Source organism: Cherax quadricarinatus, chromosome 22 (genome assembly GCF_038502225.1).
Source record: "Cherax quadricarinatus isolate ZL_2023a chromosome 22, ASM3850222v1, whole genome shotgun sequence".
NCBI lineage: Eukaryota > Metazoa > Arthropoda > Malacostraca > Decapoda > Parastacidae > Cherax > Cherax quadricarinatus.
The window spans coordinates 23,745,974-23,765,573 of NC_091313.1; the positions used below are offsets into that span (position 1 = coordinate 23,745,974).

Genomic DNA, 19,600 nt, shown 5'->3' on the forward strand with positions numbered 1-19,600 from the left:
TATATATATATATATATATATATATATATATATATATAATATATATATATAAATATATATATATATATGTATATATATATGTCGTGCCGAATAGGCAAAACTTGCGATTTTGGCTCATCTTGCCATATTGGACAAGTAAAAATTTGTGTATGCAATAATTTCGTCAAAATCATTCTGAACCTAACGAAAAAAATATATTTGATTGTTTGTTTAGTACTAAATTATTGTAAACGTATTCTAAAATATATTTAGTTGAGTTAGGCTAAAATAAATTACACTTGTTATAATAAGGTTAGGTAAGTTTTCTAAGAATCTTTTGGTCCAAAATTATAAATTTTTACATTAACATTGATGAAAAAAATATATCTTTAAACGTATAAGAGAAAATTTAAGAAAGGACTTAATTTTAAATGAGTTCTTGCTAATTGACCAGTTTTACATATTCGGCACGACATATATATATATATATATATATATATATATATATATATATATATATATATATATATATATATATATATATATATATATATATATATATATATATATATATATATATATAATAACAACACTGCGCTACCCAAGGATTCGAACCCATGTTGTACTGGCCTGCCTCATGGTAAGCGAGAACCACATGACGCTTTAAACCACATGCTTAGAAGCTCCCACACCTCCGTATGCCCACGGATGGCGGCCCAGCAGCTAGCTGTGTGCTGGCTGCGACATTCTTGTAGGGTTGGGTGGTCCTGTGGTTTAAAGCTTCATGTGGTTCTCGCTTACCATGAGGCAGGCCAGTACAACATGGGTTCGAATCCTTAGCTAGCGCAGTGTTGTTATTGATCAATACCACTCGTTCGTGGTTACAAATATATATATATATATATATATATATATATATATATATATATCAGCGTTAAAAGTTTTGAGCCGATTGGATGAGGCATCTTCATGATATAAACGAACTAAATTGTTATCTGTTTTACAATAGTTTTTGTACCACTGAATAAATCATTGCTTAGTTAATCTTAAGTTAATTTTAAGCCTGCCCATAATGCTCTGCATACAAGGGGCTCTGGCATGCTGCACTTTAAAAATTTTATTCCTTGTACTTCTCTGTATCATGTTCAAATTAATAAATAAATAAATAAAATAAATAAATAAATAAAAATTAAACTTTGCAGGAAAAAATCTAACAACCACAAACAGGTGTCCGTTGAGGGATACCAAACTACGCAAGAAACATCATTGAAAGGCTGAGGAAAAACTGTACATGGAAGTATAAGCTTTCATTGGGACAAAGTTGCACTCTGTGTAGAGCTTTAGCATGTCAGGACTTCGTAAAGCCCTACACAGAGCAACACATTGTCGAAGGTAAAGCCTGCTTTGCAACTTTTGTCTTTTCTTCGCTATTGTTGGCAGTGCGCCATTTGCATCCAGTGATGAAGGGATATTGCAAAATATATTTTCCACAAAGACTGTTTGATGGGAGGAACATCAGAGTAAAACCACATTTTAAAACAATAATTGTTAAACAAACGTATACTACAAATTAAGACAGCGAAATACGACAAAACAATATTCCTTTCCCAGTTTTTTATTAATTATAAGTTAACCTAGCTTCTAAAGTCATGAACTTATCCTCAGATTACATCTCCTTTATTACGTCACAAGCTGGAGTCATGGAGACTCTTCTATAATGAATATACTGAATATAATTTAATCATTGATTGATATCAGAAATTGGAATGTCTTGTGTCAAACGAGAGAGGAGGAGGAATGGGAGGAAGGAGAAGCGGAACAGCAGCAGTGACAGCAGGAGGAGGTAGAGGTGGAGGTGGAGGTGGAGGAGGAGCTGGAGGAGCAGGAGGAGGAGAATACTAAGATTAAATTGTCAGTCGGATTCCTGCAGCGGTCTGCTAAAGGATTCGTCTCGTTGAGATTTAAGTAGAGGGTGAAACTACTGTTTGATTCTCGTCTAAGTTTCTGCAAGTATCTTAGTCTTTTTTATGCGAATAATCTTAGCGTTAAATTATTTATCAAGAGTTAAGTAGCATATAATTGTGTTAAAATCTATCATTCTCTTTCTCATTCTTTATGCTGCTAATCTAATACTAAACTTAGCTAGTAATCCGATTAAAATAACAAGAAAAAAATAGCTTACTATTGACAACAGGGAAGAGGCAGTCGATGCCGGATAAGCCTTTACTGGGACAAACTATAGCTCTGAGGAGAACTTTATCAAATCTCTACACAAAGGCTTGTTCTGCAACGTTTATCTTTTCTTCATTGAAGAAATCCTTCGTCCGTGTGTAAAAGAGATGTACATATTGAGTAAAATTCAACAAATTTAAGCGTGACAAGTAGTTGTGGATGATATCAGCTGCTGGGTATGGAGTGATCTGTTGGAACAATTTAGTTATTGCCAGTAATCCTGGTGTTCCTGTCAGAATCGAAGCATGCATGAATTCCCAAAATACACATGGGTATTTTATTCAGAAACCTCTTGCTCTCTGTCAAGATACTTAATCTGGGTGCGAAAAGACATTCTAACATGATCGCAATATGAGGTACACGTCCTGGTCATCAAAACCTTAAGTACACATCCAGGTCTTCACAGCTATAGTACACATCCAGATCATTACAACCCAAATTACAAATTCAGGTCTTCAGAGTTCATAGTATACCTTCAGATCATTACAACCAGAGGTGCACAAGTCATCACAACCCAAAATACACATCCAGGTCTTCACAGCTCATAGTATACATCCAAGTCAATACAACCCGAGGTACACATCCAGGTCATCCAGACATTTTGCTTCTTCAACAGATTAGATATATTTTGCTAAGAGTTCGCTACTCCAGGGAGACCAAAGGCAAGGAAGAAGACGGAAAAGATAGACAGGCCAAGAGGAATAAATCATACGTAACGAGGAGAGAGAGAATGACGTCCGAAAAGGCGTTCCTGAAGATAGCAGCCGGGGAGGTAATGTTTACTGTGATTATATTGATTGCATTAATGTAGCTGAGCCGCATGATATCAACTTGCAGCCTAATGTAACTGTTATACTATTTGTGATGTGCTATCTCTTATCTTTCCTACAATGATATTTTGAGTTGTTTTATTACTGGATATAAAATGTTTGGGACTTTCTAGAAAGTGCTTTCAAGAATAATTTGTGTTATAGATGAAACACAAAGCATTGCAATCGGAAATTGTGTAACAAGTGGCTACACTGTCCTTGTTTCTTACACACACACACACACACACACACACACACACACACACACACACACACACACACACACACACACCTCGGGCCGAGTAAAACTAGTCTACAATGCTACATAAGATAGAATTAGTATACATGTTTGTGTTCATCTTTGCAAGTGGCAAACGACACCTCTGCTTAAAAGTGCGAGAATATGTGTTCATCATCCTGGTGTATGCATGAAATTAGCGTATAAATTTTTGTTTTATAATTAAAAATATTCGTTTAACCACCTTGATTTTTTATAATCTTTGTCTGTCTGTCTGTCTGTCTCTTCTCTTCTCTCTCTCTCTCTCTCTCTCTCTCTCTCTCTCTCTCTCTCTCTCTCTCTCTCTCTCTCAGTGGGTACCTTGGACCAAGATAGACGTTCAGGAGGACGGGAGAGTCAGGATCAAGGGACCCATGTCTGAACTTCTGGATATCTTCGCTGACAAGATGAACTTCGAGTAAGGACACACTTACAGTCTGTATGTAAACACTCACGGTCTGTATGTATACACTATGTACACACTTACCGTCCCTTATATAGATACAGGCCTCATGTACACGTTCACGGTCTGTACACGCTCATGGTCTGCATGTACACGCTCATGGTCCGCATGTACACACTGATGGTCTGCATGTACACGCTCATGGTCTGCATGTACACGCTCATGGTCTGCATGTACACACTGATGGTCTGCATGTACACACTCATGGTCTGCATGTACACACTCATGGTCTGCATGTACACACTCATGGTCTGCATGTACACACTCATGGTCTGCATGTACATACTCATGGTCTGCATGTACACACTGATGGTCTGCATGTACACACTCATGGTCTGCATGTACACACTCATGGTCTGCATGTACACGCTCATGGTCTGCATGTACACACTCATGGTCTGCATGTACACACTCATGGTCTGCATGTACACGCTCATGGTCTGCATGTACACACTCATGGTCTGCATGTACACACTGATGGCCTGCATGTACACACTGATGGTCTGCATGTACACACTCATGGTCTGCATGTACACACTCATGGTCTGCATGTACACACTGGTGGTCTGCATGTACACACTCATGGTCTGCATGTACACACTCATGGTCTGCATGTACACACTCATGGTCTGCATGTACACACTCATGGTCTGCATGTACACACTCATGGTCTGCATGTACACGCTCATGGTCTGCATATACACACTCATGGTCTGCATGTACACGCTCATGGTCTGCATGTACACACTCATGGTCTGCATGTACACACTCATGGTCTGCATGTACACACTCATGGTCTGCATGTACACGCTCATGGTCTGCATGTACACACTCATGGTCTGCATGTACACACTCATGGTCTGCATGTACACACTCATGGTCTGCATGTACACGCTCATGGTCTGCATGTACACACTCATGGTCTGCATGTACACACTCATGGTCTGCATGTACACACTGATGGTCTGCATGTACACACTCATGGTCTGCATGTACACACTCATGGTCTGCATGTACACGCTCATGGTCTGCATGTACACACTCATGGTCTGCATGTACACACTCATGGTCTGCATGTACACGCTCATGGTCTGCATGTACACACTGGTGGTCTGCATGTACACGCTCATGGTCTGCATGTACACACTCATGGTCTGCATGTACACACTCATGGTCTGCATGTACACACTCATGGTCTGCATGTACACACTCATGGTCTGCATGTACACACTCATGGTCTGCATGTACACACTCATGGTCTGCATGTACACACTCATGGTCTGCATGTACACACTCATGGTCTGTACTACCAATTTTTAAATCTTTTATTTTTATTATTATATTTATTATAAATTTTATTCGTGATACGAGAGACAAACGAAGGAACAATTACAAAATAATAAACACAAAGTAAAAACTGACCTTCAAATCAAATAATCCTGGCTATATTTTCTCCTCATTGTCTGAAAAGATACGAACTGATCCGGCCCCCAGACAGCCTGTGGGGCGCCCCTGAGGCAGACGGATCTTGGACCGGGATGCTGGGGATGCTGCAGAGACAGGTGGGTGAATACTTGTGCATCCAAATGAGATAGGGGCATCTTCTCTTCCTGGCACCTGTCATATTCATTACTCGTCTCTGTTAATGATCGCTTTACTTTCACCCTGCATGGGAGGTGCCTTTGATGCCGGGGAATTCCTTTTGATCCAAGAAACTGGAGCTACCCATTTTTTTCTAGAACATAAGAATGGAGGAACACTACAGTAGGCCTACTGACCCAAACTAGGCAAATCTTTCTCTAAACCGAACATTCCCACCCACCCATTTTCCAAACTTTTCCCAAAGCCTCCCAAGAATTTCCTGTGATCAGTGTGACTTAGGAGTATAACACTTCCCCCTGATAATAATATTAATCGTGTTCACCTCTTAAACGCCTACACCAGCACCAGTTATTGTGGATAAAACTTGAGGTTTCACGAGAATCATAGAGCTTTCTTGCGCCGCCAGGAAGTTGAGTTCGCTGTGGGCCCCTTCGTGGTGACTGACCTCCGCGAGACAGTGTGTGACTTCTCTACGTCCTTCCACACCGAGAACGCTGCCATCATCACCATCCGTCCTACTCTCTACAATGATCTCACTGGCTTCGTTAAACCCTACGCTATGGAGGTACCAGAGTGGAAAGGGAAAGAAAACTCATGGAATTTTTGTAATTATTATTATTATTATTATTATTATTATTATTATTATTAGTAGTAGTAGTAGTAGTAGTAGTAGTAGTAGTAGTAATAGTAGTAGTAGTAGTAGTAGTAGTAGTAGTAGTAGTAGTAGTAGTAGTAGTAGTAGTAGTAGTAGTATTGTCATCATCATAATTATTACTGCTATTATTTTAAATATAATGATTATAAAAGTGCAATTAACAGCTGTCGGTGTTGAAAGGTATCCGACATAAAGACAATGAGACAGCAATGGAAACTGAAGCTACATGTATATAGGTATCCTTTGCTGATGAGAATCCCAGTAGAGGGTCGAAACATACAGAAAGGTAACAGGATGTTTATGGACTATTTAGAGGGTTGCTTTATGGGAAAAAATCGAAAAATTATAATAATAATGATGATAACGAGGAACCACGGGCATTCCTCCTCTCCTATACCTGGAGGAGTATATCTTGAGGGTGTTCCGGGGGTCAGCGCCCCCGCATTCCGGTCCATGATCAGGCCTCACGAAATACAGTTAATCATACTGGACTGTTATAGACTGAGAGGGAAAGACTAAGCGCTGAAACTCAATCTTTGTATATACAGATGAGTACTGTTTATATGCATCATCTCTGTAAGCAAAAGTGAGAACAGTTTATATACATCATCACTGTAAACACAAGAGGGAGCTGGACAGATACTTAAAATCGGTGCCGGATCAGCCGAGCTGTGGTTTACAGCCTGGTTGATCAGGCCCTGATCCACCAGTAGGCCTGATCGTGGACTGGGGAGCGGGGGAGTTGATCCCCGGAATACCCTCCAGGTAAACTCCAGGTAAATATCATCTCTGTAAACACGAGTATATTTTATATACATTATCTCTGTAAATACAGGTGAGTACAGTTTATATACATTACCTCTGTAAATACAGGTGAGTACAGTTTATATACAGCACTTCTGTAAACACAGGTGAGTACAGTTTATATGCATCACCTGACCGTCGTATGAGGCAAGCTGACGTTGACTATTATTAACCTTAAATATGTTGCAGGTATGGCTGTTGATGCTCTTGAGTCTAGTGAGTGTGACTGGTGCCGTGACACTGCTGGTATGGGCAGAGGACAAGCTAAACAACTGCAGCACCCGAAACATCTTCGTTAAGGCGGCTATGTGGGCTCTTAAAGTCCTCACACTAGAGAGTGAGCCACACCTGTTTCTTTTACGTAGATTTCGATAGGTCATACAAATTGTATATAATCACCTGTCCAGGTAGTAAATCGTATATTCACCTCCCCCAGGCAATGAATGTAATAGTCACCTACTCGGGTAATAATTGTAATGTTCACCTGCCCTAGTATTAAGGTAACGGATTTTTCTCAGTTCATTAACAAGTAAACAATATATATATATATATATATATATATATATATATATATATATATATATATATATATATATATATATATATATATATATATATATATATATATATATATATATATATATATATATATATATATATATATATATATATATATATGTGTGTGTGTGTGTGTGTGTGTGTGTGTATTCATTTATTTATTTATTTATTTATTTATTTATTCAAAATATATTGGTGTCAAGAAAGACATGTTTGTCTCCTAGTGAACTTCCAGATCCAAGCATCCATATCAGTATGTATTTTTAGAGACGTCCACTGATATCCTCAAACCACGCTAGCTTCATTCCATCCATTCTTTCTACAGGCTCATTGTGGCTGCCCATTACGGACGGGAGTCGCCTCATAGTGATTAGTTGGCTCCTGGCATCCTTGGTGTTTACCACTTCCTACAGCGGGATCCTGACAGCCATGCTGACGGTGCCTCGGGTCACCGTCCCTATAGATTCTCTTGAGGATCTGGTGGCTCAGGAGAAATTGCCCTGGGTCGTTGAGGCTGGTTCTATGATGTATCAATATTTCAAGGTAACTGAAACATAGAAAACTCAACACACAAACCTAAATGAAAAGAATAATTGAAGAAGGGGTTGTATATTTGGACTTCTATCCTCCGAGGTTTTCTTCAGCAGTTAGAGGTTGAAATATACTGGTCCCCCTTCATTTTTTGGTTTAATTTGTCTCCAGGTGGGTTTCTTTATTCCCACTAACTAGTGTTCGTTACTTTACTAATAATACTTCCAGGTAATATCCAGAGCATGTGACAAAACATCTCTCCAACTTACTCTTGAGTTCTGAAAACTAGATAAGTAACATAAGAGTTCAAGCAAACACATCTACCTCACTGGAGCCGCTAACAAGACTCGACTCAAGAAATCGTAATGACACGATTGCAAATAAACCATACCCCCGGCCGGGATTGAACCCGCGGTCATAGAGTCTCAAAACTCCAGCCCGTCGCGTTAGCCACTAGACCAGCTAGCCACAATAAGATTCATCCAACTAGGTATATTTCTACACCATAGGAAGGTTAGCACAGGCCTGTGCCTGTGCTAACCTTCCTATGGTGTAGAAATATACCTAGTTGGATGAATCTTATTGTGGCTAGCTGGTCTAGTGGCTAACGCGACGGGCTGGAGTTTTGAGACTCTATGACCGCGGGTTCAATCCCGGCCGGGGGTATGGCCGCTAACAAACTTAACTAGAATAAAATTTATGCATACGAGCAACAGACCTATCTAAACTAAAGAATTAACTTTGTGAGGAGTGTCCTGACAGTGAAGCGTTGATTAGGTCTCAAAACAAAGAATTCTACATGGTAGAGCCAAAGAGTAGGAAGCTGTATTTATTTACTCTCCTGATGTTGTTTTCAGGAGTCATTACTCAAGTGGTAGAGTGGTGCTTGTTCCCTTTTAGTCATTGATCAGTGAAACAGCAACGCAATGGTTGGTTGCCTGATTAATTGAGTTTAGAGCCTATCTACTGCGCAAAATATCAGTCAGGCTCCCTGCATCCTATTCACCATTAGCCAAGGATACCTGTATCTCCAAAATAGGGATTAAAATAAACTCTCAGAATTTTTAGCACATTTACGTTGTGTATATTACCTAGAAATGGTTGGTTGGTTGATTGGTTAAGGGGATTTAAGATCAATCGACTGCATGAGGGTCATTAAGGCTGCGTGAAACTTAATCACCACCAGTGGATAGACACTGAGAGACAAATACTTTTTGGTGTACATACCATGTGTAATTTTGAATGTACACATACTGTGTTCTCTCTGAAGACGTCATGTGTTGTCACTGATGTCGTCATGTATTGTCACTGATGATGTCATGCGTTATCATTGATGACATGTGCTGCCACTGATGACGTCATGTGTTGTCACTGATGACGTCATGTGTTGTCACTGATGACGTCAGGTCTATCCGCTACAAGATAGTTCCTCCAAAATTATATTTTATATTTATTTCTATTAAATCTCAAGTTTCAGTGCCATTTAATAAATATTATTTACGCCTTTCTTATGTAATTTATGATGAAAATCATGAAGGCGGAACATTAAATAAAAATATGCTTTGTACAAGCCGGTGAGAATTCATTTATGAACGAAAAGCCAATCGTAGCAAGACTGAATTAAAAAATACAGGGTGTTTCAGAAAGATGGACCCAAATTTCAAAGCAATATATCTCACGATCAGGTCCATATCTTTGAAACACCATGTTTATTGCCATCTAATTAAATTTATATTTCTACGTTGTTCTGAAGGCCGTAAGTTTAGTACCAAACAAGCGGATGGGGACATGTTTTAACTCCGAAAAAACAAAAATTAAAAACAAAACGTGCTAAAACCGTCTTTCCGAAGAACCAAGAAATGATAAGTCCTGGTTTTCTCTTCTCAAACTAGACAACTGTTAAACAGAAGCTGTTATGTTTATTTGCCAAAGCATACACAGGCATACTTACACTGAGACGATATATTGGGTCAGGATCGCACTATATGGTCTTTCTGAAAAGCTGTGAATTTTCGTTCATGCTATCCCAGGTGACAGAAAAATAAGTCATTTACTCTACATCTTCATTGTTGAGTTTCAGGATAGAATTTGCAGGTATCCTGAAGGTTATTTCAGGAACAACAAGGAAATGTATTCATCAGTCAGCGTTAAACCAGAAATTAATTTATGAATCAACAGAGCCTATAAAACAGGTTTTTAAAAAACAAAAAAGCACAATACCATGACTGGAACAATACACAAATAACCCACACATAGGAGAGGGGAGCTGATGACGTTTCGGTCCGACATGGACCATTTACAAGCTCCTCTCTCCTATTTCTGAGTTCTTTGTGTATTGTAAAACAGGTTTCTTCCACGTTACAGAATTTATCGTATCTCTCCGGTTCTTAAAATGATAAGTTAGGCAGTGTGTTTCACCCTTAAGGGACGGAGGATTAAGCCTCCATCACTCTTTGCATTAAATAACCTACACAGGTTTAGAGCATTTTCACTAGTAATCTCACGTGTCCAAAAGGAAGCTGAAGACGGGGTGCGATTGAAGGTGTTCAAAGGACTGTATGATACCATTTCTGATTGCTGGTCAGCAAGGGCAGACATCGCCAACGGGAAGTTCGCTGCCTTGTGTGACGTAACCTCCATGAAGAAGGCAATGTCGTGGGATTTCAGGTATTATAAATCCTCGCAAGACAGAGTTCTCAATTCATTTTGTGTCTTATCTTTATAATATGGTAACGTAGTTTTAATGCTTTATTTGCTTTCTAAAGAGAGATTTTTGAAGTTGAGAGAGAAAGAAAATGAGTGAATGTCCACGAACTTTTACCTCTGCAATTTTTTTTTTTTTGTAAACTTGCAGCACGAGTGGCAAGTGTCACTTGTACATCTCCAGAGAGAATTTCTTGATCAGCTCTCTCGTCTCGGTGGCCTTCAAGATCAACTCCACTTATCTGACTCCTGCAAACCATCTGTGAGAATCCAACACGTATTCTTCTATCTCTGACCTAAGCTTAACTAAATATTAATAGACATTTAACGATAATTTTTTCAGCGTACACGCACTACTCTAGATTAATATTTGGAGTACTTAGAGAAGTTAATATCAATTAATAGCAATCAGATTATTAAGACATGTATGGCTTGGTATTAAGTATTCTTTGTAAAACTCGATGTCTAAGACATACATCTTAACTGTTTGTTGTAGCATCTCCTTGGTGAAGGAGTCTGGCATCCTGTATAAGTGGCTGGGAGACCAGATCACAAACACCAGCCAGTGTCTTCGTCCACCGACCTCAGACCGCGGGGAGGGCATCGCTCCTCTCAACATCGAAGTCCTGGAAGGTTCCTTCCTCATGCTAGCTGGAGGTAATCACTGGCCTCTAGAGGCCTTGTTTCTGACGGTTCTTCTTCTAGTTTGTTGAAAAAATAATCACCTCTAAGACTGTTACTACTCATCGGAGTATTCCAAATTTAAAATTACAAATAAATCTAATTTCTTAAATCGTCAAAACCCTTACGCGTTATTAATTTCAATGTGTTTTAAGAAGCCTCTGAACGGTGCAGCGCGCGGAATGAAAAAAAATCGAAAAAATTCGAAAATTCAGTTAATCTTACTAAAAAATAGCTGAACTTTCTAGCAACAACCTAGTATAATTATCATCGTTGTATGATGCTCCTATAAGGAATTATAGTCATTTATAATATGTATGGTGACAGCGCCTGGCGTAGCATGCGCGATAACACGGCAGCAATTTTATTTTTAACCACTTTGGGTCGATTTTTTTTCCTCGTCCGATTTCTTTTATTTTTAGGTGTACATGAAGAAGTGTTCATGAAATTTATTCTCTGTAAGTTTGAATAACATAGCCCCAAAAAGGCTGAAAAAAAATGTATATATATATATATATATATATATATATATATATATATATATATATATATATATATATATATATATATATATATATATATATATATATATGTATATATATATATATATATATATATATATATATATATATATATATATATATATATATATATATATGTGTATATATATATATATATATATATATATATATATATATATATATATATATATATATATATATATATATATATATATATATATATATATATATATACTGAAGATTACGTTTGGCACGAAGATGTAAATTAGTGGCACTACGAAAGGTGGTTTTGGGACTTGGTACTCATAAAAAAATCATAATGCAATATTCCTGTGGATGCAGTCACTGTAAATATCTTATCTTTAGTCTACAAAAAAAATAAAGTTGGTAAGTTTTTTACATGTTGCACAATATCTGGCCCTTTACTCCCACACAACCCCCAAAATATTTCGAATAAAATTATTCTGCATTCACCAGAAATTATAACAATCGTTGATTTACGATTTTTGTTAATAAATTATTTCATTTAAATCAATAATAAAGGTTCGTCTTCATCAAATAAGTCAATAACTTACTTCAGAGATAATCGTCTGGAACGCCGGCCTTCCTCCCATCCCGGGATTTTTTTTGTTTTTTTCGAGAAAATTGCGTTTGTTTCAGGGATTACTGGTGATCTAGTGTAGTTATCCTCTCCGAAATACCGTTTTCTCTTACTCAAGACCAAAGAAGATGATATAGAATGGAGGGGAAAGAATTTTATTCCTAATATTCATGGTAGTCACTCGCCTTATTAAGGCCTATTTTATTAATTCTAGAGAATATATCATATTTATATGTCATTTGTAGTGTTTATTATGTCATATTAGATCAATTCTGATAGATAAATAAGCTGCAGAGTTGATATTAAAGCAATAATGAAGAATTTTCTCCCGACTCCTGCCTCCCAAGAGCGGGAATGTAATTCCTTGTAGAAACGTCTTGTGCCATTGTGTTGTCAGAAAGTTAAGCTATTTTTCTATACCAATAACTCAATTTCCATAATTTATTTTTTTCGCTCGCGGCGCCTGTTACCCCTCCCCTACAGCTCTGGCTTCACACACGGAGGGCCCGGATTCGATTCCCGACGGGGTGGAAACATGTCGACGCGTTTCCTTACACCTGCTGTCCTGTTCACCTAGCAGCAAATAGGTACCTGGGTGTTAGTCGATGGTGTGGGTCGCATTCTGAGGGACAAGCTTGAGGACCACACTGGAAATTATAAGGGTGGAGCCCCCAAATCAGACAGACAGTCCTCTATGATTTTCTTGGGTTATCCTAGGCGGCTAACCCTCCGGTGTTAAAAATCCGAACGAAATCTAATCTTATCTTATCTAATCTTATCTTATTCTGGTGGCTAAAGCTCCCGCTTCACACACGGAGGGCCCGGGTTCGATTCCCGGCGGGTGGAAACATTTCGACACGTTTCCTTACACCTGTTGTCCTGTTCACCTAGCAGCAAATAGGTACCTGGGTGTTAGTCGACTGGTGTGGGTCGCATCCTGGGGGACAAGATTAAGGACCCCAATGGAAATAAGTTAGACAGTCCTCGATGACGCACTGACTTTCTTGGGTTATCCTGGGTGGCTAACCCTCCGGGGTTAAAAATCCGAACGAAATCTTATCTTATCTTATAATAATTCACCATTCGAGATCATAGCAGAGTGGGAGAAATAGTCTGAGAGCCAATCAGGAACAGTGTCTGGGAGGAAGTGTTGACAAGGCATAAATTACGTTGTCTCGGCCAAGACACAGCTGCCAATAAAATGTACTATTCTTACGCTAATATCAATAATAAGGCTTATATACCTATCACAATTGATTTATTATGACATAAGGCGACATATTAATAGCATAGAAATATAAAAACTACGCCAGAACAAATAATATCTAGCAAAATGTGAAGTCTGATGGGAAAGGGACTTTATAGACGAACCCACCGCAAGGCTTATACTTGTTCTCTCGTCATTATTATGAGAGAAAACGGACCTAGACGAGGGTTAACTGTAATAGACATTCGTAGGTTACGAGAAAAGTGAAAAGAAAGCGAAATTTTCGAAGGAAAAAATATTTCCCCGAGTACCTGGGCATGGGCGCGTATCGGCCATTATCAGATAAGTAAGTTATTTACCTATTTTAGGGGAATCCATCATTATTAATGAACGAATTGAAGCGATTTCCACAACAAACATAAAAGAATGGTTGCTTTACAAGATTACGTGTACCTTTCCGGAGTATCCCAAATATTTTCAGATTTCTGTGGGGTCAAAAGGACGATATTTTTCTAAATGTCAAACAACTTATAAACCGTATTTTTTTTTTTTTTTTTTTTTTTAGAATGAAGAAAAGGTTTATCACAGAATTGGTACTCGTACGATGATGGACGATGGAATGCCTTTTTCATTTGCTTTTTGGCCGATCGTATTGATACTTCATCAAAACATGGTCGACAAGCTTCTAACAGTACACCAAAAATGAACGTAATCGCTCGACAAATAAAAAAGTCGAAAAATTTTCATGCAGATAGGGCCTGATCTTAATTAATATTTTAACACAAACAATTTCATTTAACTCAAGTTTCATAACTTATATATTCAATATACTGGTTGCAAAAAGGAGCATATAGAAAACGATGAGACGATTATAGGATATATTTATAGAATGTTTGTACATCGACACCATGCCTAACCCTTCTAGGGTAGGGTAGGTGCCTGAGCCCGAGCCTTTAGCTCATAAGACTGTCATTCCCATTTGCCCCCTTGGGGCGGGGATGGCAGACCAGAGAGGCCTAGCTTGTGGCTAGGCCTGGGGACAGTTGGTCCCAAAGATGAGGAGGTACTTGTGCCTCCTCCCATGGGAGACTTAGGTCTCAGACACTCCCTAAAGAGGGAGCCAAGGCCGGGCCACCACTTGGAAAAGGCCCGGGCCGGGAGAATACCGGCTAATATTTAATAATAATAATAATAATAATAATGTTTGTAATACACCGAGCTTGGTGCTATAAATAAAAATCACCATTAGACTCATATATATTGTCTCGCCTTGCAGGACTGACTGTGAGTCTCGTAGTCTTCCTTGGAGAGGTCGCTGTGTGGTATTTATGTTGCGGTGACCATAAGTACTCAAAGAATACCGAGGTTTGTCTCGCATTTCCCAAATACCCCAATTCTTCACACACACAAACACACACACACCACACACACACACACACACACACACACACACACACACACACACACACACACACACACACACACACACACACACACACACACACACACACACACAGATACACACACGTGGTCCAGCAACTGGTTCCTAGAATTTAACCCCGCCAAATGCAAAGTCATGAAGATCGGAGAAGGGCAAAGAAGACTGCAGACAGAGTATAGGCTAGGAGGCCAAAAACTTCAAACCTCACTAAAGGAGAAAGATCTAGAAATGAGTATAATACCGAGTGCATCGCCAGAAGCACACATTAACCAGATAACTGCTGCGGCATATGGGCACTTGGCAAACCTGAGAATAGCATTCCGGGACCTCAGTAAAGAATCGTTCAAGACATTATACACTGTACGTTAGGCCCTTACTGGAGTACGCAGCACCAGTTTGGAACCCACACCTGGTCAAACACGTCAAGAAATTAGAGAGAGTATGTCCTAGGAAATCGGACTGACGACATTGGAGGACAGGCGGGTCAGGGGAAACATGATAACGACATACAAAATACTGCATGGAATAGATTAGGTAGACAGAGACAGGTTGTTCCAGAGAGGGTACACAGAAACAAGGGGTCACAATTGGAAGCTGAAGACTCAGACGAGTCATAGGGAAGTTAGGAAGTATTTCTACAGTTATAAAGTTGTCAGGAAGTAGAATAGCCTAACAAGTGATGTAGTGGAGGCAGAAACCATACATAGCTTTAAGACGAGATATGATAAAGCTCATGGAGCAGGGAGAGAGAAGACTTAGTAGTGTTCAGTGAAGAAGCAGGGCCAGGAGCCGAGTCTCGACCCCTGCAACTACAATTAGGTGAGTACAATTAGGTGAGTACACACACACACACACATACACACACACACACACACACACACACACACACACACACACACACACACACACACACACACACACACACACACACACCACACACACACACACACACACACATCAGAGATCTGGTGTACCAACCAGGGAGGAAAGATTGGGAGTCAGATCTCCAAAAAAGGGAGGAAAAGTGGGGGAAGGAAGATAGAAGAGCTTGGCAAGATAATAGAGGAGAGGATAGCTGAAGAGTGCAGGAAGTGGGAGCTACAAGTCTTACCAGCAGAAGCTAGGATACAGTGCTTAGAAGAGAAACTAAAAAACCTAAAACAGATTAGAGAGACAAATGATAATTTAGATGTGACATCAGGAAATTCTATGTCAGGCACAGACAAGGGGATGGTAAGAAACAAAGGAGATGTGCCATACGTGAAGGCCCTATCAGACCCACGTGGGGCCAGGGAAAAGATAAGGTGCACTCTAAGATCAAATGACAGGTCTGAAGACAATGAAGGTATGTTATATGCAGAGACTCTAACAGCCAACTGCAGTAGCAAGGAACAGCTGATCATGAAAGACTGAGCATAGAAGTTTCAGCAATGACAGGGATTGAAGGCAAGAACATTTGAATGGAAGGAACTAAAACACCTCAGAGGATGTAAGTGGAGACTCAGTGGGAGGAGGAAAGGGAGAGGTCAGTTTTTGTCTATGGGCTCCAAGAAGCCAAAGGGGACAGCTTCGAAGAAGTAAAGCAGGAGGAGGAAAACATGATTGAAGGCATCATGAAAACAATAGGTGAGGGCAATATGACCCAGGTGACAAATTTTCGGAGAATTGGGTGGTTTGCGATTGGAAGGAAATGGCCTGTCAAAGTAATTTTCAAGGAAGAATCAGCTCGAACCAGGATCCTGCAAGAGAAAGCATGACTGAGGGACAAACCGGGGTACCAGAGAGTATACCTCAATCGCGACAGAACACAAGAACAAAGGACTACACTGAAAGAGAGGGTACAGAGACGCAAGGAGGAACGAGAGGCAATGATGAAGATGAGCAGGACCCAGACACAGGAAGAAGGGTAAACACCCTGCAGAAACTCCCGCAGAAGGACTCCAACCACGACAATCCCAACACAACTGAGCAATCTAAACCAGAACCCACACACTGTTCCCTCTGCCACCAACCCCCACATCACAAACCTCACCCCAGCAGCTGCCCCCTATGGGCATTCTGACCCAACCCCCCTCATCACAAACCCCACCCGCCCCACAGCCCCCCATAGGCCCCCACCAAGACTCTCACTCCCCAAACCTTAATATTCTCCCAGGACCACAGTGATAGAAAAGAAGCTGAAGGTTTGATACACAAACACGGACGAAATAATGAATAAATATGAGGAGTGGAACGAAAGAATCAGCGAGAAATCCCCAGACATCATAGCAGTCACAGAAACGAAACTCGCTGAGACAGTAACAGATGCAATCTTCCCACTGGGACATCAGATCCTGAGGAAAGATAGAAGGAGTAGAGGGGGAGGAGGGGTTGCACTGCTCATAAAAAACTGATGGGGATTTGTGGAAATGGAAGGCATGGACATGATTGGAGAAAGGGACTACATAGTAGGTACAATTCAGTCTGGAGAACATAAAGTAATCATTGGAGTGATGTATAACCCGCCACAGAACTGCAGGAGGCCAAGAGTGGAGTACAAAGGAAACAACAGAGCGATGGTGGACACACTGGCTGAGGTGGCAAGAAGAGGTCACTTGAGCAGAGCAAAGTTACTGGTAATGGGCGATTTCAACCACAGGGAGATCGACTGGGAACACCTGGAGCCACATGGGGGGTCCCGAAACATGGAGAGCCAAGATGATGGATGTGGTACTTGAAAACCTCATGCATCAACATGTCAGGGACACTACCAGGGAGAGAGGGGAGGATGAGCCAGCAAGAATGGATCTTATGTTCACCCTGAGCAGTTCAGACATTGAGGACATCACTTACGAGAGGCCCATTGGAGCTAACGATCACGTAGTTCTGAGTTTTGATTATATAGTAGAGTTACAAGTGGAGAAGGTAACAGAAATTGAATGGAAAAAGCCAAACTATAAAAGGGGGACTACACAGGTATGAGGAACTTCCTGCAGGAGGTTCAGTGGGACAGAGAACTGGTAGGAAAATCAGTAAACGAAATGATGGAATATGTAACAACAAAGTGCAAGGAGGCAGAGGAAAAGTTTGTTCCCAAGGGAAATAGAAATAATAGGAAGACCAAAGCGAATCCTTGGTTTACCCAAAGGTGTAGGGAGGCAAAAACTAAGTGCATCAGAGAATGGAAAAGGTACAGGAGGCAAAGTACCCAGGAAAATAAGGACATTAGTAGAAGAGCCAGAAACGAGTATGCACAGATAAGGAGGGAGGCCCAGCAACAGTACAAAAACGGCATAGCATCGAAAGTCAAGTCTGATCCAAAACTGCTGTATAGCCACATTAGGAGGAAGACAACAGTCAAAAACCAGGTGATAAGGCTGAGGAAAGAAGGTGGGCAACTCACAACAAATGATCAAGAAGTATATGAGGGGCTCAGTATGAGATTTAAAGAAGTATTTACAGTGGAGACAGGAAGTCCTCTCAGGGGACAGAACAGAGGGGGACACCAGCAAGGAATATACCAACAAGTGTTGGATGACATACATACAAATGAGGAGGAGGTGAAAAAGCTGCTAAGGGACATCGATACCTCGAAGGCAATGGGACCGGACAACATCTCCTTGTGGGTCCATAGAGAGGGAGCGGATATGCTGTGTGTGCCACTTACCACAATCTTCAACACATCCCTGGAAGCTGGGCAACTACCTGAGGTATGGAAGATGGCAAATGTAGTTCCCATTTTGAAAAAAGGAGACAGAAAAGAGACACTAAACTATAGACCTGTGTCACTGACGTGTATAGTATGCAAAGTTATGGAGAAGATTATCAGGAGGAGAGTGGTGGAGCACCTGGAACGGAACAAGAGCATAAACGCAAACGAGCATGGATTCATGGAAGGCAAATCCTGTGTCACAAAGCTTCTGGAGTTTTATGATAAAGTAACAGAAGTAAGACACGAGAGAGAGGGGTGGGTTGATTGCATCTTCTTGGGCTGCAAGAAGGCCTTTGACACAGTTCCTCACAAGAGATTAGCACAGAAGCTAGAGGATCAGGCGCATATAACAGGAAGGGCACTCCAATGGATCAGAGAATACCTGACAGGGAGGCAACAACGAGTCATGGTACGTGATGAGGTATCACAGTGGGCACCTTTGACGAGCGGGGTCCCACAGGGGTCGGCCCTAGGACCAGTGGGGTCCCACAGGGGTCGGCCCTAGGACCAGTGTTATTTTTGGTATATGTGAACGACGTGATGGAAGGGTTAGACTCAGAAGTGTCCCTGTTTGCAGACGATGTGAAGTTAATGAAGAGAATTAAATCAGATGAGGATCAGGCAGGACTACAGAGACCTGGACAGACTGGACACCTGGTCCAGCAACTGGCTTCTCGAATTTAACCCCGCCAAATGCAAAGTCATGAAGATAGGGGAAGGGTACAGAAGACCGCAGACGGAGTATAGGCTAGGTGGCCAAAGACTACAAACCTCGCTCAAGGAGAAAGATCTTGGGGCGAGTATAACACTGAGCATGTCTCCGGAAGCACACATCAACCAGATAA

The 19,600-nt window shown here is 40.5% G+C and overlaps 1 protein-coding gene across 1 annotated transcript in view; it reads left to right on the top strand.

Annotated features, from left to right (window-relative positions):
* The first annotated feature begins 3,614 nt into the window (after nt 1–3,614).
* The window catches only part of LOC128689867 (probable glutamate receptor), a 28,062-nt gene continuing 12,076 nt past the window's right edge, over nt 3,615–19,600 (top strand). Inside the window, exons 1-9 of the mRNA XM_070087692.1 lie at nt 3,615–3,715; nt 5,232–5,322; nt 5,769–5,927; nt 7,011–7,158; nt 7,705–7,922; nt 10,426–10,577; nt 10,765–10,875; nt 11,110–11,270; nt 14,900–14,988. Coding sequence (XP_069943793.1) covers nt 3,672–3,715; nt 5,232–5,322; nt 5,769–5,927; nt 7,011–7,158; nt 7,705–7,922; nt 10,426–10,577; nt 10,765–10,875; nt 11,110–11,270; nt 14,900–14,988 — 1,173 coding nt within the window. The 5' untranslated portion in view covers nt 3,615–3,671. The remainder of the gene's footprint in view (nt 3,716–5,231; nt 5,323–5,768; nt 5,928–7,010; nt 7,159–7,704; nt 7,923–10,425; nt 10,578–10,764; nt 10,876–11,109; nt 11,271–14,899; nt 14,989–19,600) is intronic.